General features: G+C 44.7%; 1 protein-coding gene across 3 annotated transcripts in view; it reads right to left on the bottom strand.

The window, feature by feature from the left end:
• Positions 1 to 27,455, bottom strand: part of NAV2 (neuron navigator 2) — a 288,936-nt gene that overhangs the window by 145,271 nt on the left and 116,210 nt on the right. For all 3 annotated transcript variants that reach the window (XM_063095507.1, XM_063095508.1, XM_063095509.1), the window contains exons 8-11: positions 26,097 to 27,198; positions 21,301 to 21,413; positions 16,486 to 16,594; positions 14,242 to 14,631 (exon numbers count right to left, since the gene is read on the bottom strand). In XM_063095507.1, coding sequence (XP_062951577.1) covers positions 14,242 to 14,631; positions 16,486 to 16,594; positions 21,301 to 21,413; positions 26,097 to 27,198 — 1,714 coding nt within the window. The remainder of the gene's footprint in view (positions 1 to 14,241; positions 14,632 to 16,485; positions 16,595 to 21,300; positions 21,414 to 26,096; positions 27,199 to 27,455) is intronic.

Below are 27,455 nucleotides of genomic sequence, written 5' to 3'. Positions count from 1 at the left end.
GTTCCCAAGGAACCTCACACACACCTCTGGTGAATGGTTTTAGTCAACTGTAAAGTCTGCGTCCACTTCTAAAATAGCTACACCAGCCTGCAAAGGAGCGAGGAAATCCAGCCTGTTCGCTGTCCTCAATCTCTGTCTCCCTCCCTCTCCCTCAACTCAATGGTTGAGTGGTTTTAATTAACAACTCCCACAGAGTAATGCGAAAGCCACTCGATTAATAAAGCTGTAACTTGCTGCACATGGTTCTGAGGTCTCAGGGTGGCACTGAACTTGTAATTGTGCATTTTGTTTGGATTCACAGTGGGTAGGGGGCTAAGAGAATAGAATTTCATCTGGGAAATTCAGGTGTCATGTCTACAAAGACCAGGAACCATAGGTGACTGAATGTCCACTTTCACAAGATTTAACACCAGGAAGCTGTGTTGCAGGGAGGCACTTCAGTAAATCACCATGCAAAACTGGCTCTAGATCTGAACTTTCCTGCCTGTGACCACCTCATCAGTTTTCACTTCCAGCAAACACAGAACTCGTTCTGCCCCCATTCACTTTTTGCACAAGCACCCAGGGAATGTTGACACAAGTGTTTCTCATGCTACAGTAAAGACCTGTGACACTGAATTGAAGTGAAACATATAATAATGCTTTTGAGGCAAAGAAAAGTATCTGCCTTTGCCCCTGCCCAGCCTCCGTGGTCCTTGCACAAGCACTCAAATATTTATCAGTTCCTGTGCAACTCGGCACTCTGGTCCTTACCCTTCTGAACACCTTCCAGCTCTCTTTACGGCTCCTTAAAACGGCACAGGGGTATCCAGGGCTTCTAATGTTCAGAGAGTGCCCACTCTTACTTTTTGGTCTTGTCTTCTATATGTTCCGAGCACGGGGTCTAGCTATAGTGAAAAGCTGTACCAAAGCATGCTTGAGAGTACAGGCTTTGAATGAAGCCCAGTTGAACGAATGGTTCTCAAGGTTACTATCTGTGTGACCTGGCTAACTTACCCTCTCTAAGTTTCAGTCTCCTTGGCTGTAAAAAAGGGGATTAAAACCACCCTCCATCTCAAAGAACTAACATAAAGAGTAAGTGAGACAACATGTGTAAAGAACACAACACAGTGCCAAATACCTAATAAAGACTCAAAAGCAGTTTAGCTACTGGGAATCACAGTGCCACCATTACAGGACAGGCAGGAAGGCGTGTGTTAGAAGGCACTGTAAGTCGACTCCTCCCTGGCCTTCCCCTGGCTCTGTAGAGCCAACACCACATTTATTCTGTCCCATGTTTCTGACAACTTGAGTTGACTTCACCCTTTAAACTTCACTGCTCAAGTATGTGAGATTTCTAATTTCAAAACAGATAACTGGACGATTATAAGCACAAAGCTCTGGGAACTGGGTTACAGACTCCAATGATGCAGCAGAGATTACCACAGACCCTGTCTCCCACTTTTCCCAGGAACAAGAAGTGCACTGGGCTTGATTTATAGCTGGAAGTTTTGAGACATACTTGAGTCTCTCCTAAACTTGGAACCTCATTTGGCTTTTGGGTCTCAAAAATCATCAGAACCTCCAAAGGTGTCCATGCAAGGGCATCATCTCACTTGGCAACTATTTCAGGATTAAGAGGTAAGGTCAAAACCCCCATCTCTCAGGGAGATTTCTCATCAGACCCTGGAGACCCGGGAAGGGAGCCAATGATTCTTCCAAGGCAAACATAGACTCTTGATCTGTGGTCATATCCCAGGCAGGACACATGACCTTTGAGCCCTTGCAGATATTTATCCAAACCAATGTGCCATCCTGTTTGACTCTGGGCCACAGGTAAGTGCCTCCTGCCTCAGATGACTCATTCCCACGGATCATAGCATAAGGCCTGCTTGCCGACTATGATGGCTGGTTTCATGTGTCAACTTGGCTAGGCCATGACACCCTGATATTTGGCCAAATGCTAGTCTAGAGGTTGCTGTGAAGGTATTTTTTAGATAAGATTAACATTTAAATTAGTGGATTCTGAGTAAAGCGAATCACCCTCCATAATGTGCATGGGCCTCACTTGATTAGTCAAGGCTTTAAGAGAAAAAACCTGATACTCCCTGAGGAATAAAAAAGTCTCCCCCAACTCAAGAGGCAACATCGACTTTTCCCTGGGTCTCCAGCCTGTCGGCCTACCCCACAGATTTTGGACTTGCCAGTCTCCACAATGAAATGACCAATTCCTTAAAATCATCAATCTCTGCCTCTCCCTGCACATTTACACACATCCTTTTGGTTCTGTTTCTCTGGAGAACCTTGACTAATACACAGACTAACTCTGATCCAGTCAGGAGCTATTTGGTCACTGTGCTCAAGAATGAGAAACAGCATGACATCCTCTTAGTAAGTGACCTCTTAGGATGTTTAAGAAAAGGAAAATATGATCCAGCAATCCCACTTCTGGGTATATACCCAAAGGAATGGAAATCATCATGTCGAAGGGATACCAGCACTCCCGTGTTCATTGTAGCTCTATCTACAATAGCCAAAATATGGAATCAACCTAAATGTCCATCAATGGATGACTGCATAAGGAAAATGTGGTATATATACACTGTGGAATACTACTTAGCCATAAAAAGAATGAAATTCTGCCATTTGCAGTAACATGGATGAGCTTAGAGAAAATTATGTTAAGTGAAATAAGCCAGGCATAGAAAGAGAAATACTACATGTCCTCACTCACAAGTGTGAGGGAGGGAGGGAGGAAGGAAGGAAACAGAGAAATACAAGACCACAATAACATGTTGAACTTTCAGAAGGCCAGAACAAATACTGGTCACTAGAGGTGTGGGGGAGAGAAAGGGGTGTTGGGAGGCCGAGCCCGTGGCGCACTCGGGAGAGTGCGGCGCTGGGAGCGCTGCGACGTTCCCGCCGCGGGTTCGGATCCTATATAGGAATGGCCGGTGCACTCACTGGCTGAGTGCTGGTCACGAAAAAGACAAAAAAAAAAAAAAAAAAAAAAAGGGGTGTTGGGGAGAGATCGGGTAAGGGGCATAAAAAATAATTACAATTTGTAATAATGAATATGCTAATAAGTGATTTGATCATCACATGTTGTACACAGGCGATCGTAGTTGATGCTGTACCCCCGAAATATGTATAATCAATTATGCTTCAATAAAAAAAAGAAAAGGCAATTAGGTGCAAAAACTCCAAGAAGGAGCCACTACTGCATGTGTGCCGAACACTTTCAAATACTATCTCCTTTATTCCTCACACACTAAGAGGTAGGTTACCATTTAACAAGTGGGAAACAGAGGCTCAGAAAAGGAAGTAATTTCCCCAAGGTCACACAGCTAGCAAGCAAGGAATGTCAAGACAGGTCTTCTGCCTCCAAGTCTCAAGTTCCTTCCATTATACCATGCCTCCAGAACAGCATGAAGAGGGGCTCACGAGGTCCTGAGAAAACTTGTTCCTTATCTTGATCTAGGAATAGGCACATACAGCCTTCTTTTTGAGTCTTTCAACATGGGCTTACTGTCTCAGGGCCAAAATATTCCCAACCTCATCCAAATGTTTATTTTCATATTCACCTCAACTCGAACTTGGTATTCTCCAACCCTGCCATCATAAATCTGCTGAGCCACTCTGTAGCTGCTGGCCCTTGAAAAATTACTGAGAAGAGTGTTTTCAACCTGAGTGATCTATATGCTTAAGATAAAAATAAATATGAACTGGGTTTTCTAGATGAGAACTACGCAAAAGCGGGGGTGGCTTAGGGACTGTGACCCCTCAGTTCTATCTTCAAGGTGCATTTGCAAAGCACTTAGTAGAGAAAGGAGGTACCTGCAGACTATCACTCTCCAGCAAAGAGGATTCAGGGGAGCATCCGATACAGCAAAGCAACAAGGGCACTCAAATCACACTGAGATTCCAGAATAAAAAAAAGGAAAGAAACAACAAAATAGTAGGCCATTCTTTTCATCTCTTCTATGGGCTTAAAACAATTACGTAAAAATTACCTCCTTGGATCTTTATTTTGTTTATTAGTAAAATTAAAATAATATCACAGAAAGCCAGAGTTTGGGAGTTATATGATACCCACCACACAAAAGGGGTGCAGGTAGCTCTACTCCCTGCCATCCAATCAGAGCTACAGAGTTAGAATACGTCTTTCGTACGAGCATAAGTGCCCTTTGGTAAGTGTGAGCTCATGGGGCCCAGGCTTGCCCTGGTGAGCACCTTGAATGATCAAAAGTTGGTGCAAAAAGTAAAGAGTATCAAATCGTCCAGCCTTGAGAACGAATCATTGACCGCCTCCTCTTGTCTGTCATTCCCCAGGGCACAGCAATGGGCCTGGCAGTAAGAAGACACTTGTTAAATCAACTGAAGTGTGGAGTCTCTGGGTAGAGTGGGTTAATGGACCCAAGGTGGAATTTTCCTTAGTTGAACACCTGGGGCCAATCTGAATCATGCCAACATGCTGATGTTGCTTCCCAGTGAAGAGCCCTGTGAAGGGCAGGGAGTCTGTTCCAACAGGACAGCAGACAGTCCAGATGGGGGGAAGGAAAGAAAGGAGAGCCTTGCTAAGTCTGGTAAGTCACAGCAGGGCTCTCTCACCCAGCACAGTGGCTGTCAGCTGGAGTGTCTAGTGTTCATATTTCCCATGTGAATATCAGTTATGGTCTTATCGCAGACCCCATTCACTTTAAGGAGAGGTCTCATTAGCTTCTCACCAGTTTCTCACCAACTGGGGAACATTCGGGGATGAGTCACAGTGGAAGAGAACAAAATATGTCGAGTATTTTTAAACTGCACCAAGAACTGAACTACGTATTACACACACATTATATCTCCTTGAGTCCTGGCGACATCATCATCATTATAAGGATGATTTGGAAGGGTCTACAACGCCCCAAGCCCTGGACTAGACTTTGCCTGTGCCACCTCATTCAATCCCCACTGCAACTATAGGCATTATTATTCTCAACTGCAGATGGGGACAGCTGGCTGTCCAGAAAGATGAGGTGAGAATATACATGGCCTCCACAGGACCTGCTCTGTTTTCACCTCTACCTTGGAGCACCCCCATTTTGCCTCTCAAGGCTAACATTTATCATCACCTGCGTTGTGTTGGGATTAACTGTTGATGCCCAGGGTGGTCTCCCCCACTGGGCCCTGGGCCTCTCCAATGCAAGAACTGGAAGGCTTTGCGACTGGTGTTTTCCAAAAGCCCCTGGAATCATATACTATACAGGGAGTATATGATTCCCTGTATACTATAGGGTATACTATAGGGTATACTATAGGGTATACTATAGGGTGCTACTTACTCTGCTTAAACATTCAGTCAGCCATGGTCTAGGGGTGGCCTGGAGGCCTGAGACAATCCAAGGGCACTGGGTGGGTGGCAATAAGCAAGAGGGAGATCTGTAAAAGGATGGAAGGTGCTGAGGACAAACGTCAGTCATAACACAGGCTGGAATCTGGGGGTCCCCTGTGCCTCCTTCCAGCCCCTCGTCCAACTGGCCCCCGCTTCGGGCTGAGTTTAATGCAAAAGGTCTCTTTAACCCCACTGCACATCTATTCCCTTGACCTTGGCCTTACCCAGGACCATGCCACTGCTCTCTGGACTCTTAATAGCTTCTGACCTGAGTCCAGCCCCCTCCAGTCTTGAATCTCCAACCCATCCCAGGCATCATTCTCATAATAACATGTCCCATGCCCATATGTCCTCATGACCTTGCTCTTGACCTTGGTCTGTCTGGCCCCTTGTTTATCCTTCAAGGCCCAGCTCACATGTCCTGAAGATACTGCAGCTGCTGCTGGTGGTGACGGTGGTGGACATTATGGCAGTAAACATCTGCTGAGTTTTTAATGCACACATGCCAGCACTAGGCTGAGAGTTCACACACAAGATCTCACTGAAGCCTCACAACAACCCTATGAGATGGGCACAGTGAAATTAAACAGCTTGCTCAAAAACACACAGCCAAGAATCCAGGCCTGACTCCAAAGCCCACACTCCTTCCACTGACACCTACCCTAAAGGAGGGGTCTCTGTTTCCCATAAGTTGTTCCAACAGAATTCATTGCTTGCTCACCAGCCTCCTTAGTTCACCCTCTTAAACTGACATACACAGTGCCATTCCATGGTCTTCCCTCTATATAACATTAGGACCTTGGCCACTGACCCTTGGCCTTAAGCATACAACAAATTCAGTAAACACTTTTAAAATGGGATCTCACTGCCTTTTGTTTGGAGCCTCCCCAGAAGACAGGCCAAAAGAAAGGTCTTCAGTTTCCAGCCCCGGGACAGCCTATGCTTTGGAAAAGTTATGGGACAAGGAGGATGTCACTGGGGGTGGCAGGAAGGACAGGCAGGAAGCAGCCCCTTCAGGGACCTCTCAAGAAGGGCCTGAGGTATGACTTCCTTTTCCCAAAGCACCCACTTTTGTCCTCCTCTCCCTTTCCTTCCCCACAGGATGCAGGAGGAAGGCCTGAAGGGATTCAAACCTCAAAGCAAGCTAGGAAATTCTCAAAAAATCGGGACCTAAGCCCAATTTCTCAAGAAGACACTCCCCACCTTTTTCTTCTCTCTTCTCCATAAATTACTAGGCTGACATTTGCTATCAGACAGGAGCGGTGGTCTGGGCGGCCCAAGTCAAAGTTGTACCACACTTCATTTCTCCATCTGGCTGTTCCCCAGCAAACCTTTATTTAATCCTTGTCTCTGCCTACTAAATTTAACATCAACGACAGTGGACAGAGTAGCCTTGGGGATGCTGGAGAACTTTTCTTCCAGCAGGTTGGTAGCTCAACTGTTCTTTTTCCTCTGATATGGCTGCCTACCCAGCTGCTGATAAGGGCTAACAGATTTCCCCCACTCAGTAAATCAAGTGTCTCCACCGTGGACGGGAGAAGGGGTGTACAGTTGATGCCTCCCCAGCCATTGGGAATGACTGACATTGGTAGCCAGAGCCATCGATCAGCCAAACCACCTACGTCAGATGACATCACGATCACACAGGGAAAGCTGTCACTTGTTCTGCAACACTCAGGGAAATCAATCCTGCCCCCTGCATGACTCTGCTTGCTTACTCTACCCAGACAGCCGCGTAGGAAAACACGGGTCACTGTGTTTGTCCAGGATATTTAAGACCAAGGAAAATATCAGACAGGGAAAAGTATTTATGGTTTCTGTGAATTCATACACCGTTAAGACCTCTCAGTGAGGAAACACTGGGGGAAGCAGAAAGGAATGGAAGGAACCTTAGCCTGGATCTGGCTCAGCCCCATCACCAACCTGTTGGGCTCCTCTGGGCCTGTACCTTCATCTCAGAGCCTCTTTGCATTTTTTAAGTCTGTATGTGTTAAGAGGAGGGTGGTGCGTTAGGGGCAAGTGACTAGCTGTGACACAATGAGACATATTTATTCAGATATATTTGGTCTCTGCCCTTGGGTCCTGGCATAGAACTCCTAAATCCTTGGAACTTCCTGAGTAATAGGGTGAGAAGAGCATCTTTTGTTATTCCTAACAAGCCCCTTTCAATCACACCTGAGCTTATGCTGCTGAGGTGACTCTTGAAGGATGGGGCTGGTTGCGAAAAGAACTAACCATGTAGTTAGAGGGTTGGAACTTCCAGCCCCACCACTCAACCTCCAGGGAGGAGAGAGGGGCTAGAGACTGACTTAATCACCAATGGCCAATGATTTAATCAATCATGCCTACATAATGGAACCTCCATAAAACCCCTAAACTATGGGGTTCAGAGCCCCTGTAGCAAATTATCGAACTTGAAGAGAGGGTCACAGGAACCTCTGATTTGTAGCCAAGTTAGACAGAAGTGTGGGTAACCTGGGGACCCACTAGCAATTGGCATCTGAAGTGGTGGTTGGGGGTGTCTTGTGGATCTTAGACCCTAACCTGTGGGGCCTCTACACTAACTCTAGGTAGATGGTGTCAGAATTGAATTGAATTGTAAGACACCCAGCTGGTGTAGGAGAATTGGTTGGTGTGGAGAAGGTTCCCCGCATCCACCCATTTCATGCCAGAAGTGTTGTGAATAGAGGAATCACTTTCATTATCTTGCTTGAGGCCCTGTAGATCACCCTGCCTGAGTCTTTACCTTTCTAGTACAGTTCAATCCTCCTAATTCCATGAACACCAGCCCAGTGGCTGCTGGCAACCTGGACTTCTCAAGCCTTCAAGAGCCAAGACCATTTCAGTGGGATCAGCCCAGAGAAAGAAGAACCTGTCCTTTGCAAACCTAAGAGAGGCCTGCCAAACCCTGATGGAAACTGCCAGGAATCAGTGCCTTTCAGGACAGCCTCCCCCAAAATCATTTATCTTGGCCCCAGGGTACATTTTGGCTGTAGGAATATTTTGGCTTCCTCTCCTTTCAGTTTGCCAGGAACAACAGCCTACCAAGGTCGCCCCAGGTCTGGCCTGCAAAGACAGTGGGAAAGGTTCACCAGAGGAGAAAGAGCCTTTCATGCTGTCAGTGCAGTCCTTCTGACTCAAGGTAGCACCTGCCACTTACTATGCTAACGTAGTGACAGACACCTTGCACTCTTGGCCCTGATGTCAGTGGAGGAAGGAAAAGGGAGCAGAGGTACTTCCCACTTCTGCTAGCCCAATGCCAAATAGCCCCTAGTACTCTGAGCTTTCTGTTTCTTCTGCACTGTCAACATCAAGCTCACTGGCACAGAGGTAATCCAAAGGTCTGGGACAGTCAGAGAGTACAAGACATGGCCAAAAAGAGGGAAGACCACATGGCTGTAGCCTCAAGCTCAAGGGGGCTTCAGTCTTAGGCAAATATTTGTTTAGAGAGATGTGACTGATCTTGCCATATTTAAGCTCAGTTGTAGCACTCATTCAACAAATAATTTATTGACTATGTACTACGCTGTGCCAGCCAATGAAGATATAGTAGCATTCAAGAAAGATTTGACCTTAACCTTTAGAGCTTGAAACAGGTATGGGGTTTTCCCCCTCCTCAATATATCACACATACGTACCTACCTACATACACTAATTCTGATGTAGTGCTACCAGTGCTATTACAGGCACATCAAGTATCAAGGGAGCCCAGAGAAAAGAGTTACTGTCTCTGCTTGGACAGAATCAGAGAAGGCTTCAGAGAGGAGGTGACCTGGCAGGCAGTGAAGGGAAAGGTACAGGGCATTGCACACACAAATGACGCATGGAAGCACGAAAAACTCTGTGATGGGCTGAATGTTTGTGTCCCCTCCAAATTCCTGTGTTGAAGCCCTAACTTCCAATGTGATGGTATTAGGAGGTAGGGCCTTTGGGAGATGATTAGGTTTAGATGATGTCGTAAGGGTAGAGCCCCACAATGGGATTAGTGCTCCTACAAGAAAAGGAAGACACACCAGAGTTTCCTTTCTGCCATGTGAGCACACAGCAAGAAGGTAAGCCATCTGCAAGCCAGGAAGAGGGCCCTCACCAGAATCCAAGCATGCTGGCACCCTGATCTTGGATTTCCAGGCTCTAGAACTGTTAGAAATAAGCATCTATTTCCACCCAGTCTGTGATATGTGTTGTAGCAGCCTGAGATAAGACACGTCCTGACATACTTAGGGATCTACAAGTAATTCAGCAGGGATGGGTTCCTCAACTTCTGAAGAACTAAGTCTCCCAGCAGGCATCCGTGCCCATATCTGTTGAGGGAATGATCCCTGCCACCAAACAGGGAAGACTTAAGCCATCAAAAGCCCACCACTGGAAACCAGACTGCTCACAACACTGCTTTCTCTCCCACACTAGACAACTGGTCAGTCTACATCTGAAAGCCAACTTCCACAGCCCTTAATACCACCAGGAGTCTTAAACCAACCCAATGATTCTTACAGTTAAAAGTGATCAAAACCACAACATCACATCCAATATTGACCACTAGATGGGGGTATGCACTACACCAAAGAGACCACCATGGGCTAAATTGAATTTTTCCTAGTATTCTATACACAGAACCATTGAGTTTCACAGCTGGTGGTGGCAATGGTCCTGCCAGGGTAGACACCAAAAATAGGCCATTCACAAAACATTTATTAAATACCTACTACGCCCTAATCTCTCGGTTTAGAAAAATAATGGGCACTGTCTGCCTTCTAGGATCTCTAAGTTTAGTGGAGAAAAGACACACATGTGCACAACATTTCTTAAGCATCCCAGACTCTTTGCCAGTTGCTTTTCAAGCTCTATCTCTAATTTTCAAAGGTTAAGAATTTGTTCCAGTTCATTTGGCAGAGCCAGGATTAAATCTTAAGTATGTTTACCTCTTAAGACCATAGTCTTTCCTCAACACCACCCAGTTCTTCTCAAACGTATCATATATGAAGTGAAAGGCTTACACATAAGGTTGGGTGTGAACCAAGGCCACCAGAAACAGGAGCACAGCTAACTCTGACTGGGAGAGTCCTGGAGGACATCCCAGGGGAGGTGTCTTTTTCAGGATCAGTCAGATAGGATTATGGGGCAGAGAATTACAGGGAGAAAGCACTATGTCCTAAGGTACAGAGCTTTGCAAATGCAAGAACCAGCCTTTGGTAAGGGCGGGTAGCCTAGAGCAGTAAGAAGTGTGGGGGAGTGTGTGAATGGGTATGGCCAGGGAAGTCAGAGAAGGCAGATGAAGCAAAGACAATTAAGAGCCTCCACATGCACTTAAAAAGTTCAGATCTGTTCCCATGGGCAGTGGGAAGCCATCAAAGGTTCTCAGAGGGAGAAAACTTCTGATGTTAAATTTAAATGACCATTTTTTTTTCCATGAAGGGTTGTATATTTATACTTTGGAGATTATACAACTCAGTTCCTCCTTCAAAAAGAAAAAAAAATCCTTCCAAACATATGGATGCTAAGTCTGTCCCTTTAATTTTATTCTGTACCATATGGCACTCTGAATTTTTAGAATATAAGTAGATGGATTAGTCTCAAAGATAAAAACTTAGTAAGAGACATCTTCATCTGTTATTTCAATTTCTTTTCCACTACAGCCAATGCTCAATTTATCAATTTAATAAGAGGAAGTGATGAGATCAGATGACAACTTATGAAGTACTTAGACATGCCCATAATATACTAAGTGCAATATAGGGGCTTGATAAATGCACACAAAGACAGAAGGCATTTGCCATTAATTTCTTAGCTAAACTCCATGGTAATAAAGTCAGTTCAGCCCTATCTTAGGCAGAATCGAAGGATACAAACAGGTGCACATGCACACATATCCAGAGAAGAAAATGAACGAGAGACATCAAAACATAGCTGCTATATCAAGCTAAGATACAGTGTCATTTTAAGAACAAAGGTCTTAGGTTTTTAGGAACTAGAATTTACTTCTGTATCTGGTTTTCTAAATAAACTTGTTGTAAACTTTTACAAGAACTTTCCTAAAAGAGCCTCTGTACTGATTGATACGTTACTTATACATCAAGGCTGTTTCCAACTAAGCCAAATAAACATCTGGATGAGAACTTTAATCATTTCACTCTTTCCAAGTGCCTGGATATTTCAGGTTGATAAGACATGTGGACTCTGGCTACAATTTTGTCTCTTTATCAGATATTTGTCATTAATCAGATATAACCTCAAAGAGAAACACCTAACTGGAGAAGGTTAAAAACCATACTGACTGTAGCACTTCAAGGCTTAGGGGAGTTAAACGACATGCCTAATGCCACAGAGCTCACAAGAAGCTGGACAGAGTGTAAGCTCTGCTCTGTCAGATACTTCAATCTGTTTCCCTTCTACTGCATTAATTCCCTCAATAATGACTTATTTAGCAGATTCGAAAGAATAGAACAAATGACCAGTCTTTCAATATTTACAACTTGTCATGTTCATATGAAGAAAAAGAAACAAGTAGAAAAGACAATAAGTGACTTGCCCTGAACTCAGCATGTAAAGGCAAACTGGTAATTTGGCCTCAGAACAGAAGGTCACATGCATTTCCACATAGTGGAGACACGCTTAACAAGTGTTCTAGAATGTGATAACTAGAAGGAGCATTAAGTGCCATCTGGGGTATGTGGCCTCATTTTAAAGGTAAATTTCTACATTAAAAGGAACAGGAGAAGAAAAACCAGACCAAAGTTCTCCAATTTCAGTAATTGGGTGGTTTGCTTACATTTCTGCACTTTTATCTATACTTGCTCTAAGCGCTATCTCACATGCTAAAAATGTAAGCTTTACAACGCAGGAACTGAAATGTAAACATTTGAGCTCTGCTTTGGGTAGCTAAAGAAACCAGGCATTTCTCACTGTGACATCACTAAGTTTCAATTTGGAGTGTTTCAGTTTGAGTGTTTCTCCACCTTGTGGACACTATCAACACTACATCAAGATAAATTCATCACCTTCATCTATTTAGGGTTAAGACTAGTCCAACAATAAAATAAACTCTTTATTATAGGACACACAAATCTCAAAATAACCAGGATTTTTTGGTAGAATATTAAAATGGGACTTGGAAATGATAACCTTGAGGCCATGTTAGATACCAAAAGTCTTCTAAATAATAAAAAGATTAAATTATGTGCAATTCAGTTTTAGTAATAGGTGGATATTATTGTTTTTCATGTTTATGGGAAACTAGAAACACAAAATGAGCTCTAAGTGGCAAGATCATTTCATTTTTATCTGTCCATTAAGTTTCCCAACCATTCCAGATAGTGGAAATGTATTACATTGTAAGGGTTTGGTGGTTCCTGTCTTCAAAAGCTGTATTAGCTACGATGGTTCTAAAAGTGCCAGGCAGAAAACCAAAGCACCTCTATGTCTAAGCTTTTAATTAAGTAAAAGAACAATTCTATTCATACAGGTAGAATTAAGCAAAATTAAACTTTGAAATAAACTCTAGTAGTTATGCTATTTCAATGCAGCAATAAAATGTTGGGCAAAGTGGTGTAGTACAATGGTTAAGGAAAACACCCTGCCCCTTAACAGCTGCAGGGCTTTGGGTGAGTTATTTAACCTCCCTGGGCTTCTGTTTACTTGCCTAAAAAATGGGGGTCATGATGTCATCAACCTCAAAGGATTGTAACAAGGTAATAAAATAACAAATGTAGTACAGTGTGTGGCACATAGCAGAAGAGTTAGCTATTACTAGAATTATTAAAACACTGACTCACCCACCGGGTTCCTGATCATTATTTTCATGAAAATGAGTGGCATGATTATTACCAGTCCCAGTTCTTCTTATCTGTCATTTTGATTGTTAAAATTTAAGAGGTGGGAAAGATCTGGGCAAGTCATGTGAACAGATGAAGTCCAGGTGAGTGAAATAAAGAGACGCACCATAAGTTTACGGAGCCAAAAACAAGAAGCCAGGCCTCATGCTGCACAAAGTCATAGCATGCTCCACCCAGAAGGTCCCTTAGGTGTCATCTCATCACTCCCCTTCACTTTACATAGGAAGAGATCAAGAAACAGGGAGGTGGGTTGCTTTCTTCATTCATCGTGTTAGTTAATTCAGCGATATTTATAAGCTCCTATTATACACAACACACTGGGGATCCTGTGGGGAGCAAGCAAGATGATGTCCTGGCTTCCTGTGCTTCTTGCTGCAAGCAGGAGTGGGTAGGTAGACAACAAAATATAAACGCACAATCAGGAGAATTCCAAATAGTGATAAGCTTTCAAAGGAGCCTGACACTGGGAGGTGGAGATGACTCGGCAGGCAGGCAGGACACAAAACAACTTCAAACCTAGTGGTCAAGGAGGGCCCCTCCAAGGCGGTGCCAGTGAGCAGCAAGAAGAAACTAGCTGGGCAAAGCCCTAGGAAACACAATCCAGGCTGAGAGGCAGAGAGTGCAAAGGCCCTGAGGCAGGAAGGAGCCAAGAGGCAGCTGAGGAATAGAAGGGGCATCTGCAGCAGGAGAAGCAAAGGGAGGAACAGTGAGCCCTAAGAGGCAGGTGGGGGCCAGATCCCACAGGACCAGGAAGGACATGCTGAGGACTTGGGATTCCTCTTCAGTGCAAGGTTTGATTTAAGGGACTGACACAACATGATCAAGTGTCACTTTGGCTACTGGTGGAGCCTTCCGAGTTACTGACCAAACCTGGACTTCCCAGGTCTTCTGACCCACGGCCCAGCAGCATTCCCCTGCATGCCAGAAAGCCTTTGGCATGGACAGCAGAAACAGAGGTAGGCATTTTCATTTCCTCAGGAGAACTTAAAGCCATGCAAAAGAGACCAGGCGCCAAGCCTTCTCCTGCTCTGTGAAAAGAGAGAGGCCCCAGGTACTCACCCGCTTGTGATGTCATCAGTCCGGATGTTCTTGCTCAGGACATCCCCATCACTCATGTAGCCAGGGGCGTCTAGGCTGATGCCCTCCAGGTCCATCTCATCCCCTGTCTTATCTGTGACATCCATGTGGCAGACACTGCTGCCCCTGGAGGCCAGCTGTCTTCTCAGAGGGGCAGAATACACGTAGCGGCCCGACTCAGTGTTGATGAACCGGCTGGCATTGGCTCGAGGCGGGTACCCGTTGCCCATTGAGGGAGCATCTCCTGCCTGGAGCCGAGGGCTAGACTGGCCGAGTCTCCAGGACAGAGGAGTGGGTCTCCCTGTCAAGCTGAGGATGCTGCGGCCACTTATCTCCGTGGTGACATTGGTGTCAAATGTAGTTTCCAATGTGCTAAAAACATAAAACCAGCCTGGGTTAGACCCTGATCAGCCTAGTATCCCTTGCAGTTTACATGCTCTTTAATTTTTTACAATTATGAAATATTTCTCATACACAAAATAGGATGAAAACAATAGGCATGAATGTACTGTGTCTGTTAAAAATGAAAAGGGGAAGCTGCACTTCTGTATAACATTCTGAAAAGCACAGCAGAGAATTTTCCTCCTAAAACATGGTATAAGACATGCACTACCAATATTTTAATTAAATGATCTTAACTATTAGAGTCTTCTTAACAATCCAGGAAGGGAAGGTTCCCACCTGCCCATTCGCTGTAGGATGTTGCATCACAGCTCTGTTTCTTAGGGTAGGATGCACCAGCCCAGCCCAGAGTTCCTAATAGCACATTTCCCATCCTCAGCTCCTTCCCACCTGAGCAGGTGCGGAGAGCCCTAACTGTCTCTAACCCTCTAACGACCATTTCCCCTAGACTTTTGCTTCTCCCATATTTTATCCAAAAAGACCAAAAAGATTGGTAAATGCCTGGGCTTGAGTTCCCTAATAAATCATGGAACGGAATCTTTCAGGAGACTGAGCTCATCCTTGGCCATCAGTAAGACCCTCTTGCATTCCATTGTCTCTACAGTCCTGCAGATTCTAGGGGTACAGTCCAGACATTGTCTGTATCTCCTCAGAACTGCACTGGGATTTTCTAACTGAGCAGAGGGAGTGAGACTCCCTCCTGCAGAAGAAACCACTGACACTTTCCCTCTTGTCATAATTGCCATCCCAGTTCAAAGGCAAGAAATCCATCCAGTCACTGCACCAACATTAAGCCAGTGTCAGTGCTTACGGTAGAAAGAGAGACGTTTCATACCTAATCGTAAAGTCACAGGGTCTAGCATCTGACTCCAGGTCATTCAAATACCTAAAGGTTTAGGAGGGCACCACCCTGGAACCCCCAAGTTTACGCTCCTCTGGAATAGCCAATTTGGTGCACTGAGCTGTTTTTCTCTCCCTCTGATCCTGGAAGCGGCCTTGATCCTCATATCAGGCCCTTTGGTTGTAGGCTCTGATCCTATTGACGATAGAACCCACGGTGGTTAACCCCGATCTGCCAAAATTGCTGAGGGTGGGAAATCCCTGTGGTCTCCTTGCTATATTCATTTACCAAAGGAACTGAAATAGGAGAAGCAAAGGAGACTTCCGGGAGTTCAGCAGGGGTAACTAGGACTTTTCGTTGATTTTCAAAGCCAAACAAACTGTAAAACCTTGTTCTGCCAAAATCATGAGGGACGTCCTGGGGTTACATCCTCTTCAACTTCTTGCTCAACAATGAAAACAACCTGATAAACGTTTCTAATGTAATCCTAGGTTTCACCCAACTAAATCATACTTTAAACGTGGCCATAAGTTTTTATAAATATTTCCTTATGTGTTTTATGCATGTGCATGACTAACAATATTACAGAATGTTGCATATCAGAAGATTGGGTAGGAATTCAAGTTATTCAATTTATCACACAGGTCAAATACAGTTCACCTACTTGTTTCAACAGCACAATATAGTTTTGGAAAATGCAAGTTAGGTGAAATTTAAATAGAGCTGTTCTACAATATCCTCTGTTGAATGGATTTAGCAACCTTCTACTTTGGAGAGGAATTTGTCTATACTAATTTTTGTTCCCCACACTTCTCTTCTGCATGTTATATGATATTCTTTGTGAATTCCAGAACATTTGGGAAACAAGGCTATTTATTCCAATATTAAACAAATCACTTTGCTAGTGGCATGAACAAACACAGGAGAAGCAGTGAAAATCAAATTACCAGCAAGTTCAGTAAAATAATTCACACCACAGATACCTGTGTGTAACCTGAGTTCCCCGTAAACTGGACATAGTCTCCTCCAAATTCTGCCGCAGATCAGCAATGTTCTTCACTGTCCGCAGCCGCCGAGCCTCAGGATCTTCCGCTGGAAAGACAAAGATTAAGACTAGTTTGATTCTCTGATAGATCATGAGCGTCATGAGAGTAGCAGCCATGTCTGTGACCATAACCAAGTTCCAGGTTCAGCGTGTGGCTCACCATGGGTGCATTACAAGAATTTGAGAATGAATGACTGACTGAATGGATGGATGCCCAAAGGAGGTGTTTAATCCAAGGATAATCTTGGTCCAGGTCCCTCCCGACTAACTTGGGGGAGAAGTGAAGCACCTAGTCTAAGACGTGAACACATTTTCACATCATCTCCAATAACGACATCCTCAGGTTAGACCCAGTCACATCTCTGGAATCATTTTCTGCCCATGCAAAAGTGTGCAAGGCATACTGTTCTCTCTCACCTGTTGGTGACATACGTAGCTGTCTGCAGGCCCCACTTTACAAAAACAGCTGGCAGTGACTAAAAGATCTGCACTTATTAATCACAGATATTTCTACAGAGAGAGTTCAACCTTCTTTGCTAGATGGGTTATGTCATCTCAAATTCCAGCTCCTCTACTTATTGGCTATGTGGTTGTGGGGAACGTGCTGGTCCTCTTTGTCCTGCAGATTCCACTTTCCTAAAACATGCATAGTAACAACACCAATGTCAAAGGACAGTTGTGGGGACAAAACGTGATCAGGTCAGGAGATGGCTTAGCAAAGTGCCCACCGTAAGCACTCAGTGCAGGCCAGCCCCAGAGCATGGAGCTATCAAGAAACAGCTGGGTTTCTCTGTGGCAGGACCACAGCCTTCCAGTCTCTGAGCAAGATTCTCCACAAGACACTCTGCCAAGCAGAGTTCAAGCTGGTGTTAACTTATCATGAGAAATATGCCACACACAAGCTAAAATGCTGCGTACCCTCTAGGCATAGCCTTGTTTTGGGTTCTCTGGCTATTTTGTTTCATTTGGCCTTACATGGGAAAGAGAAGGGAAGTAACTATAAAAATGTTGAAAAGAATTGAACATTTTCCCCCTCAGAGTAATTGCAAGAATGGCTGAGATAACTGAGGAACCACAGTGAAGGGTCTTTAAAAAAGCCTGTGACCAGTTTCAAGTGTTGAGCAACATGTTTAAAGAAAGCTCCGTACAGAACACAGTATGACTGGAATTTACATGACACACTAAGTAGAACTTCCAACACTTGTCATTAACAAGGCAATAAGCAGCTAAGAAATGTCATAGGATTAACTTTTCTTCTGAGATTGATAGCTTCCTTAGGTTGTTCTCAGCATGGTGGTACCTGGAGGCTGGGGGATGGATTAAATGAAAGATATGTAATTTTATGTAGGAAATTTACTATAGTAATAAACTTTCTATCCTTGAAAATGCAAGTGTTTTCAATTTTCTCCTCCTTTCTAACCCAGAGAAACTTGGAAGGCATTTTTTCTCTTATCTGAAAAGTAGTCAAACTTGCATTTCCCACCCAATTCTTTAAAATATATGCATGTAAATATGTGTTTTTTAATGAAAGCAGTGATGAATGTCTATTTTATCGTCCCCTAAGGGACTTGGAGGAATATGGTTGCATCTATCTCCAAGCCATCAATTGAATACCTTTTACTGCCAGTTTGGCCACATTTTATCTATGGAAGACTGCCAAAAAGGTACTGATCCTTTGGACATCTCTAGACCCTATAGTAACATTTATTATGAAGTTAAGTCTAGGTACAGGTTTTCAAATTACCTCCATTAATTAACTTACCTCTAATTAATTACCTCTAATTAATTAACTCACACACAAATATATAATAACTGTATTTACTTATCCATGTCTCTATTAATGACAGGTTTGCCTGTCTTAACCCTCCTTTAGAAATTCAAAGATCTTTGAGATGGAGATGGTGTCTCACCTTTAGTTTTGGTAACCCCTCCAGAAATCTGTAAGTACCTAAGAAATATTGATTGTCCAGCAGATGTTTGGTCAGTGTGGGGCTCAAGGAAAGGCATGGACTTTGCATTCCCACAGATAAAGATCTGAATCGTCCACTTGACCTTGGACAACTCACTTACATCTCTGAATCTGATCTGGAAAATGAGGATAAACCGCTCCACCACAGAAGGGTTAGTACACCAGTCAGACGAGATGGCACCTATGATGTACCAGCACAAAATGAGGGCTGAGTGATGTGAGTGTCCTGTTCCCTCTTGGGGGTCCTGTTAGGAAATGTCTGCTAGTGTGGAGCCCTACACTACAGCAGATCCCAAGAGTAATGAAGAAACTCAAAACAGTGATCCACCTGCCTTGCTTAGGTGATCACATTCTGAACTGCCAATTATGCCTCTTTGGATGATGGCCTAGATGTAAGATTTCCCCACCAACTCACAGCCTGAACAAAGTAAAAACACAACAGAGCTCCAGTGGAAACAGCAGGGCCCCTCAGTTCATATAGACATCTTAAAAACTGTGTAAGCTATTCCACGTCTACCTACAGTGATCTTCAATTTGCCAAGGATGGCCCTCTCTCAAGCCACTGGCCAAGACAGATAGAGTGCCACATTCTAACCAAAAATGACTGAGTTTGGAGGATGTCAAGGTGTTACAAAGGGAACATGGGAGGAACCCGGGATTTTTACTTGCAAGAGGAAGGCTGAAGGCAGACGCTGCTACATAGAAAAGAACGGAAATTGCCTGTAGACTTCAGGAGGCTGAATTACATCCAGGGGGACTGGAAATGAAAGAATAAAGAACTCCATTATCTGTTAAAGCCAGCAAAAAATATGGAAGGGCTGCCTTATGAAGGAACAACCTTTCTGTCACAAGAAACATTCAAGCAGAGGCTGAAAGACAACCCATCAATAAGCTATAGAAGGGATTCATGGACTGAATAATAAGCAGGTGTGTGTGGTTCCTTCTAACTCTACAATCCAAGATGCATTTTTCAAGTGTAATGCTATGTACATGACAATGCACCAAGGGAAAATCCACCTGTCTGCATAAGCAAGGGGAAGAACTGAGCAACTCATCAAATAGTCTCATAAATGTCCATTTCTAAATACACCCACCATTCACTGTCATTTCAGGGGATAAGCTGTGGGTAGGTTAAATTCAACCTCATGCTACTGTTCAGTGTCTCCATAAAAAAAAATACCCAGTACAGTCCCACAGGTGATTTCTACTGACTGGATGTAAAGATAAGTCACCCTCACCAAGGAATATTCACTAGCAACCAATACCATTTGATTTAACACTGAAGAGTGCATGATCAAGCACTACTGGCTGCACAAGTCTTCCCAAAACAAACTGACAGCATCTCAGGCTTTCTGTACAGTCCTTGTGCAGAGGAGACTTGAGGAGAAAAAGAGAAATTAAGAGAAGATCACAGGCTGCAATCTGTCACTCTGAAATCTAAGTAATATACAGAATCTTCTCTGGCTGCTGCTTTTGCTTTTCAAATGTGGATTTTGGTGAGACTCACTGTCTGACATGAATCCACACTACTCCACAGGACACACATCTAATCCACATCGGACTCTGACACGCTGGCCTGGCTCTTTGATGTGTGCATATAAGAACATGATCTGGAATGTGTGTGGAGACCTGAGCAGTCATCTGAACTCCACACCCTTCTCCTCATAGCCAGTCCTTTTCTCGTGCTATCGATGTACTCACATAAGAAGGAAACAAAATTAATCCCAAATGTGGGACTCTGAACCATTTTAAGATGAATCACTTAACAAATGGCTTGAAAAATCTCTGCACCATCACTGTGCCCAGCCAGTGAAACCAGAAGGAAACAGTTAAATCACCCAGATCCTGGGAAATTAATACTCAGAGCTAATGGTGAGATGGGTGAGATTCAATCACATGGGCCGCAGACCAATTCCACAGCTGTCATGTGGCTATTAAAATGGCGTGGTCATGGATATTTAGTCTAATAAATGGATTTTTAAAATGGATTCAATTTTTAACCCAACTCTGGAAGTGGTAAGATGAGAAAAGTGACACAGCCACTGCTAATTATGTGGCTTACCACCCGTTTCCGTGATTAGAAGCTGCTGGAGCACAAGATGCAGAGTTGGGGAAAGCGGAAGAGAGATCAGAAGATGGTAGCTTGGAATGCACTGTAGTAAGAATTCTAATTCAGGTGTAACTTTTCGTCTTTAAATTAAGAATGTGACAGTATGACATCAATAAATAAATGTTTGTAAGATTAACTATATGACAATTGCAAATTTTATCTTTATATATAGTGTAGTATCCCTGACATCATCATTGTCTAGGTTATATTTAATTAAGTTTAGTTTTTTTTTGGTTTTGGTAAAAGAAGCATGCTACAAGCTTCTTTCCAATTAATCTTAGAGGATGCTAAGAACACATTTTTAATCAGTGTTTCCATACAGGAAAAAAAAAAATCCAATCTTTTACAGTTCCAAATCTTGTTGAAAAGCAATTTTATCTGATGAAAAACAAAGCAGTCCAGAGCCCCTAAATGAATCCCATTTATTTAAAAACAGGATTTGGCAATAGGTAAGATACTTATTTACAATTCTGGGGAGAAGTGACGAGATTGTTAGAGGGAAAAGGGAAGATAGAAGGAAAATAAGAAGAAAAGACAGAAAATACGTTTGGCCCATCAACCAATATACCAGTAAAGTAACTTTGAATCAAGCTGAGTTCATGCTGTTCCAGCAGGTGGCTGCATGGGAGGCCTCGTCACTGACACACACAGAATTTCTGGGGCTCCATACTCACCAGTGAGTTCTTCCAAAATAGGCTGTCCACTCTTGGTGTAGTGGCTGGGCTCCATACTCATGCCCGCTGAGCTGGACTCGGCAGTAACATTCCCTTCGGTGTCCGTCTGGGACCTTCGCACACAAACCAAAGCAGACACACTTGTTACGAGAGGCAACTACTACATCTGGACCACTGTGGCCTGACCACAGCACTCACAATCACCTTCTTCAACAAGAAGCTTTAGAACAGAGCAGACCAGCAGACTGACACTAAATAATTCATCAGCCGCATGTGGAGCAATGTCCTAGGAACAGAGAGAGCCACCGAACTGTAAAAGATGAAATATTCATCGCTCAAAAGGAGGGTCTGCAATCCCTTGCTGAGGGATGCTTCTCTGAATCCCCCACAGGGAGCTAGGTCTAGACAGGCATATGCTGGAGGGTACTGGGTGATTTGGATAATTTAACCTATGCCAAGGAACAACTTCTAAGTAACCAGCAATGCCAGCAAGTCAAGCATGAAGATGACTCCATTGACAACCCCCATCCTGCTTCCCCACCCCAAATCCTCCTGACATGGCTCTCTCTGAAAAAGTGACTGTAAAATCAGTTGGGAGTGGGTGCCACGCAGGTGTGTTTGCCCTCTAGGTCTCCAATTCAGAGCTTAGATCTTTTGACATGAAAGGTCTCATTGATCATTATTTCAACACTTGACTGAAATGTGTACTTCCCCAAACCTCCTCCATGCCCTTATTTGTCAAGCAAATTGAGGCAATGGCTTCATGCCATGCTTTCTTGCTGCAGTTACCTCTGCTCAGTTCAGCATGGCATGCAAATGCACAATTACACTCAGGTGCATAACCCTATAACACTATTAATACATTAGCATCCTGAGATAATTCAACCAGATTGCAACGCTTATACAGAAAGTGCTTGCAAGAACGTGGACAGACTGTGGGGGATGTACTGATAAACCCCAAATCATCCACCTATTCTTCTCTCCTTTGCCCTCTACTGAGGCCATCAGTTCCCAACTCCTGTAATCTTTACCATTAAAGGATTTTCATAACCCCCGTGCTCCTCTCCACCCCTGGCCAGAGTCCAAGCTCTCATTATTTTAGCCCAGGCCCTATAAGCACTATGAAACAGGTACCCCACCTCTAGCCTAGAGGTTGCAAATGGCAGCCAGGCATAGGAAACAGCCCAAAGATGTATTCTTATTGGTCTGCATAGTATTTTAAAGTTTTTGAGTTAGTTCAACATTCAAAAATTGAAAGATTTCACAAGAAATATCTGGATTTCTGCCTTCTAGTAAAAATAAGTCTGGAAAGTCTGAGCTCTGGTTCTTGCAGGGCGCCACCTGCTGGTGCCAGGTGGTGGCTGTGCTCTCTAGAGAAGCATAGCACTACCCCTGCCACAGCCCCACTCATCCTGGGCCACCATTTGCATTACCTGTTTGGGCCCACGCAAGCATCTGAATTCATGAGCTCCATGCTAGACTCTTCCTAAATCTGGTCTACTCCCCAGACCATCCTCCACTAATCATTGTAACACTGATGTAATAACATCAGCCTCTGATTAAAGGCCTCCAATGGTTTCCACAGCCACAGAATAAGGTCTGAACTCCTTATTGTGATAAATAATGCCCCACGTCATGGAATTCTTCCTTCCTTTATTTCTAGCCCTATCTCCTGCCACTCCCACCCTTTATACACAGTTCTCCCCCATGCTTTACCCACATGTGGTTTCTCTCCATTCCCCATCATCCCATGCCCTCAGCTCTTCTGTCTTTGTAGTAACTGCGACCTCTGCCTGAAGGCCCCTCTCCTCCTCCTCGGTTTGCTGCCTTCAACACGCAGCTCCCATGTCATCTTGGCCTGGGAGCCCTCCCTGACTCTCTGCCAGCTCATCCCTCCAGCTCTTGTGTGCTTCTACGGCATCTCCTCATTCTCCTGTTGCCTATTTATTGCAGTGTGATCTTATTAGTAAATATTTCCTCAGATCAAGAGCTCTCTGAAGGCAATGGTTATTTCAAGTTCATACGTTGAGCAGGCACTCAAGAGGGTGTGTTGATGGGATAAATGAGAAATTATTAAGTCTCCAAAGATGCTGGGTACTGGAAGGGACAATAAACTTGGAGCCTGAACATTTAGCTCCAGGGCTAAGGTTCATAACTTGGTAGCTGGTGAATATGAGTTAAGTAACTTCCTCTCTTTAAATCTCAGTGCCCTTATCTGTATGGAGGAGATAACATTAGCAACCTCCACTGTTTCTACAAAAATTAAACGGGATATGACACAAAAACAGTAAATTATAAAGTGATAGAGGTACACTGTTACTTCTGAACTAATACATATAATTCATTTAAGTGATTTTTAGAAATGACATCTTTTTTAACATTTCTAACATCTTTACCATTGAGAGGTTCTAGGAAGCATTGCAAGTTATGCACAGTGAGCCATAAACTTGAGAGAGAATCTTAGAGGACGCAAGCGCAAACCATTTTTTAGAAATCCTCTCATCTAGTCTCATCTCGTTGCTTTACAGATGAAGACAATGAAGCTCAGAGAGAGGAAGTGATTCAGAGTCAAGACAGTATGGTGGTTAAGAGCTTGGTCTCTCTAGTTAGACAGACTCGGGTTTAAACACAAGCTCTTCTAGTTATTAGCTCTGCAACTTGGAGCAAAATAATGACTCTAAGCTTCAGTTTGCTCATCTATAGAATGAGGATTTTAAAAGAGCTAGCTCATGGAGCTGCGGGAAGAATTAAATGAGCTAAGACATGGAAAGCCCTTGGCAGAGTCTCTGCTCACACTCAGTGCACTCTCAATAGCTGTGCCTGCAGCCAGTGCCCAAGACTAGAGAGGGTGTTGTGAGGAGATAAAGGACAGGGCCCAGGTGTCCCAACCCCTATCCCAGTGCTCTTCTTTCCAGCCTCTCTTCTTTGGCTCACCTGAAGAGGAAGGCACCTCAGGGGCCAGAAGGACATTACCCAGAGTGAGCATTAGCATTAAAGTGGGGCTTGACAGATACACTTCCCAGACGTTTTTCCTTTCCTCCTGTTTGTCAGACAAGTACTCGTTATCATTACGAGCTTTTCCTCTCATAGAAAAGCTTGAAATAAGAAAAGAGGTTAAAAGTTTTACAAACTTTCAAATGATTACAGCCCCCCCTCCAAAGGAAGAAGTGGGATTGCTGGTGATCAAGGACTGTCATTTTTTTTAATTTTGAAAATGTAAATCAAGAATCTGTGAATAGTAGCTTGAATATGTTATTGCCTTGACTATTAATGCTACTGGAATTATAAAAATTTCATGGGGAGCTATTCAGTCGTCTCCATGCTTCAGAGAACAATTGTATTAAAAGCCATGGATGTCCACGAGCTGAGTCATTACTAGGCCTTTGCACTCTCATGAGGACTGTTAGTGGAGCTGACGACTTGATTTAATAAAATGATGACTGTCCCCCAATTAAAGAAGAAAAGTGTGACCTCATTGAAGAGGAGGGCGAACAGAGGAAAAGGAAAGACGGACTAGGCAAAGCCTGCCATTCCCTCTCTGACCGAATGCTGGCTGGCTTTACTCTGAAATCGCTCAAGCTAGGCTCTCCACCAGCTGTAGGCAGGAATTATAACAGAGACCACAATTCAGGCAGGGAGAGAAGGAATATCCAATTCTTTGGGGAAGCATGTAAACATAGCAAGCTGAAAGTATGGGCATTAGTCTGGTACTTGCACAGGTGTATAAATACATGTATGCAGATGTGCATTTGCATTTTATATATGGATATATACTTGTGTCCGTACTTACAGATGACTGTCGATGTGCATCCACACCTATCGGTGTATGAGTGTTGTGTATTTGTGTTGTGTATTTGTACACACTTAGGGTGAGAGCTGTAAAGTAAGTGTCTAGACACTCAACCACTAGTCCCCTTTTGCTATGTACAGGTATTAGTTACTATTCAACAGTGCAGTGTGGCCAAATGTACTGCACATCTCTAGCACAGGATCGAGCTGGGAGTTTCCATCTGCCCGGAGTGGATTCACCCACAGGTAGCATGTAGCACTTGGGAGCTGGTGTGCCCCATTCAGCAGAGGTGTGAGGTGTAGGCCAGAACCACCCAGAGCACCCAGATGGCACATGGTCTCCCACAGATGTGCCATCAAGGAGAAAGGAATGAGGGCAGATAAAGGACAGAAGGAGAGTCACACACAAACACCCAGGCTTCTCTCCTCAATACAACATGGTTTCTTTTGTTCTTTTAGAACCAGCCCTTCCCTTACCATTACACTCTCCCTTAACTCCCTCTCTTTCAAAAAGTCCCCTGTGCAGCAATGACTACGAGATCTGGAAGTTCAAGGTAAACACTGCTGTAAGAAGTCATCTCAGGTATTCAGCAAGGTGGTTTTTATGTTTTGGGGGATTTTAGTATGTGTTAAGGCCAATGTTGGGGCCTGTTGGGTGACACCAAACCACCCATCCTGCACATTCAGGCCTTCACGCTTCTGCTCATGCTGCTGCTGCTAAAAAGCCTGGGGTCAGGCTAACATGCCTAGGGAACTCCTACTCATCTTGAGGTCAGCTCACATTTTACTTCCCCTCTTTAGCTTTTTCCCACTCTCCCCCACCATACTGCACAAACTGTTCCCTCCAGCACACTGTATACCTCTATTAGGAGCTTGCCACATGGTACCTTAGCTATTTGCTTACATGCTCCTGGAGGCTAGTGGGGATCCCGCCTTCACACTCAGAATCCACCAGAAAGGCTCTTGTGCCTAATGACCCAGGAGGGGCGGGCAGTGGCTGCTCCTACCTGTACAGAAAAGGTGCGACCGTGGCAGTGTTGGGATGGTTGTATTGCTGCTGGGGCTGAGGTAGCTGAACACTGACGGTATTGCTTCCTGTGGTCTGGGTGGTCCCGACCGACCCACTGACAGTCTGGCTGCTGATGCTGTGGTTCAAGGTGGTCCCGCCTGGGCCTTTTCCTTCTGAGGATGCCAGGCTAGAGGAGGAACTGGAGTGTCTGCCGTCCAGCTGGGGCTTCTGCTGGGGGAGCCCCGAGCTCGGCTTCCCGCTCCGGCTCCGCTCCCCTTCCTTGGAAGGTACTGGGGCACTTGGGGATTTTCCGGGCATGCTCTTCATTCCTGGTTTTGGTATTCCACTGTGGGAAGGGGCTGCAGCCTCCTTCTTGGCACTGTTGAGCTTCCCCCCTTTGGGGATGAAGCTGGCGATCTTGGAGGACTTTTTTGGCATCTCGGTCATGGCTGCTCCACTGGGGTCTTCTTTCGGCTCTTCCTTGACGTCCGGCCTGTCTGTCATTGAGGCTCTCTTGGTGAGGTCCTTGCTTTTCTCCTTTTCCTTTTCACGCTGCTGTTTTTCCTTCTCTTTCTCGTTGCCTTTCGGGGAGCTCTTCTTGTTGGTCAGAGCCCGGCTAAAAGTCCTCTGGGCAATGCCCTTGAGCGCAATCTTGGGGCTGCTGGCTGCGGGGCCTGATGTAGAGGGGGTGCGCCCGGTAGCCTCCAGCTCCTCGCTCTCCTCAAAGCTGGGCAGAACCTCCAGCCGCTCACAGCTCGTGTCCCGGGACCTCAGGCCCTCACCTGCCTTGGAGCCCCCTTTACTGTTGAAAAGTTTTAGCTTTTCCAGCATGGACTTCTGATTGTTGGGGGCTGGCTTCATGGCTTCGGGTGTGGGCCTGGGGGCCTCGGGCCCGGGCGGCTTGACTGAGAGCATGGCCGATGTGGCACTGTGCTTCACGCTGAGGGACTTGCTACGCCAGGGCTTGGAGGCCGCGCTGGGCTGGGGGATGGCCGAGGAGGCACTGCAATTAGCGGGGGTGGAGCTGCTGCCGCTCTCCAAGGAAGCAGGTGCATTTTCGCTCATTCCGAGGTGGGAGGAGGCTGAGCTTGCCAATGGCTCTGCAGAGACAGAGAAGAAAAGGAGACCTGAGTCACATAGGGTGACCCTTATGAAGACCAGGGAGGGTTGGCCATAGGGACATAGCCAATCACTCCCAAATTGAATGCTGCGAAGTTCTGTTACCTGCTTTGTGGACCATCTGTGGTTAAATCGTCACGCACCATTCATGTCCCCCTATCTGCCCCACCTGTCACAATTTGGTGGTGTGTGCTGTGCAAATGCATGCTGATCTTAACAGTAACACACACAAAGCATA

The sequence above is a fragment of the Cynocephalus volans genome, chromosome 4, assembly GCF_027409185.1.
Source record: "Cynocephalus volans isolate mCynVol1 chromosome 4, mCynVol1.pri, whole genome shotgun sequence".
NCBI lineage: Eukaryota > Metazoa > Chordata > Mammalia > Dermoptera > Cynocephalidae > Cynocephalus > Cynocephalus volans.
This window is presented reverse-complemented; position numbering and strand designations above follow the sequence as displayed.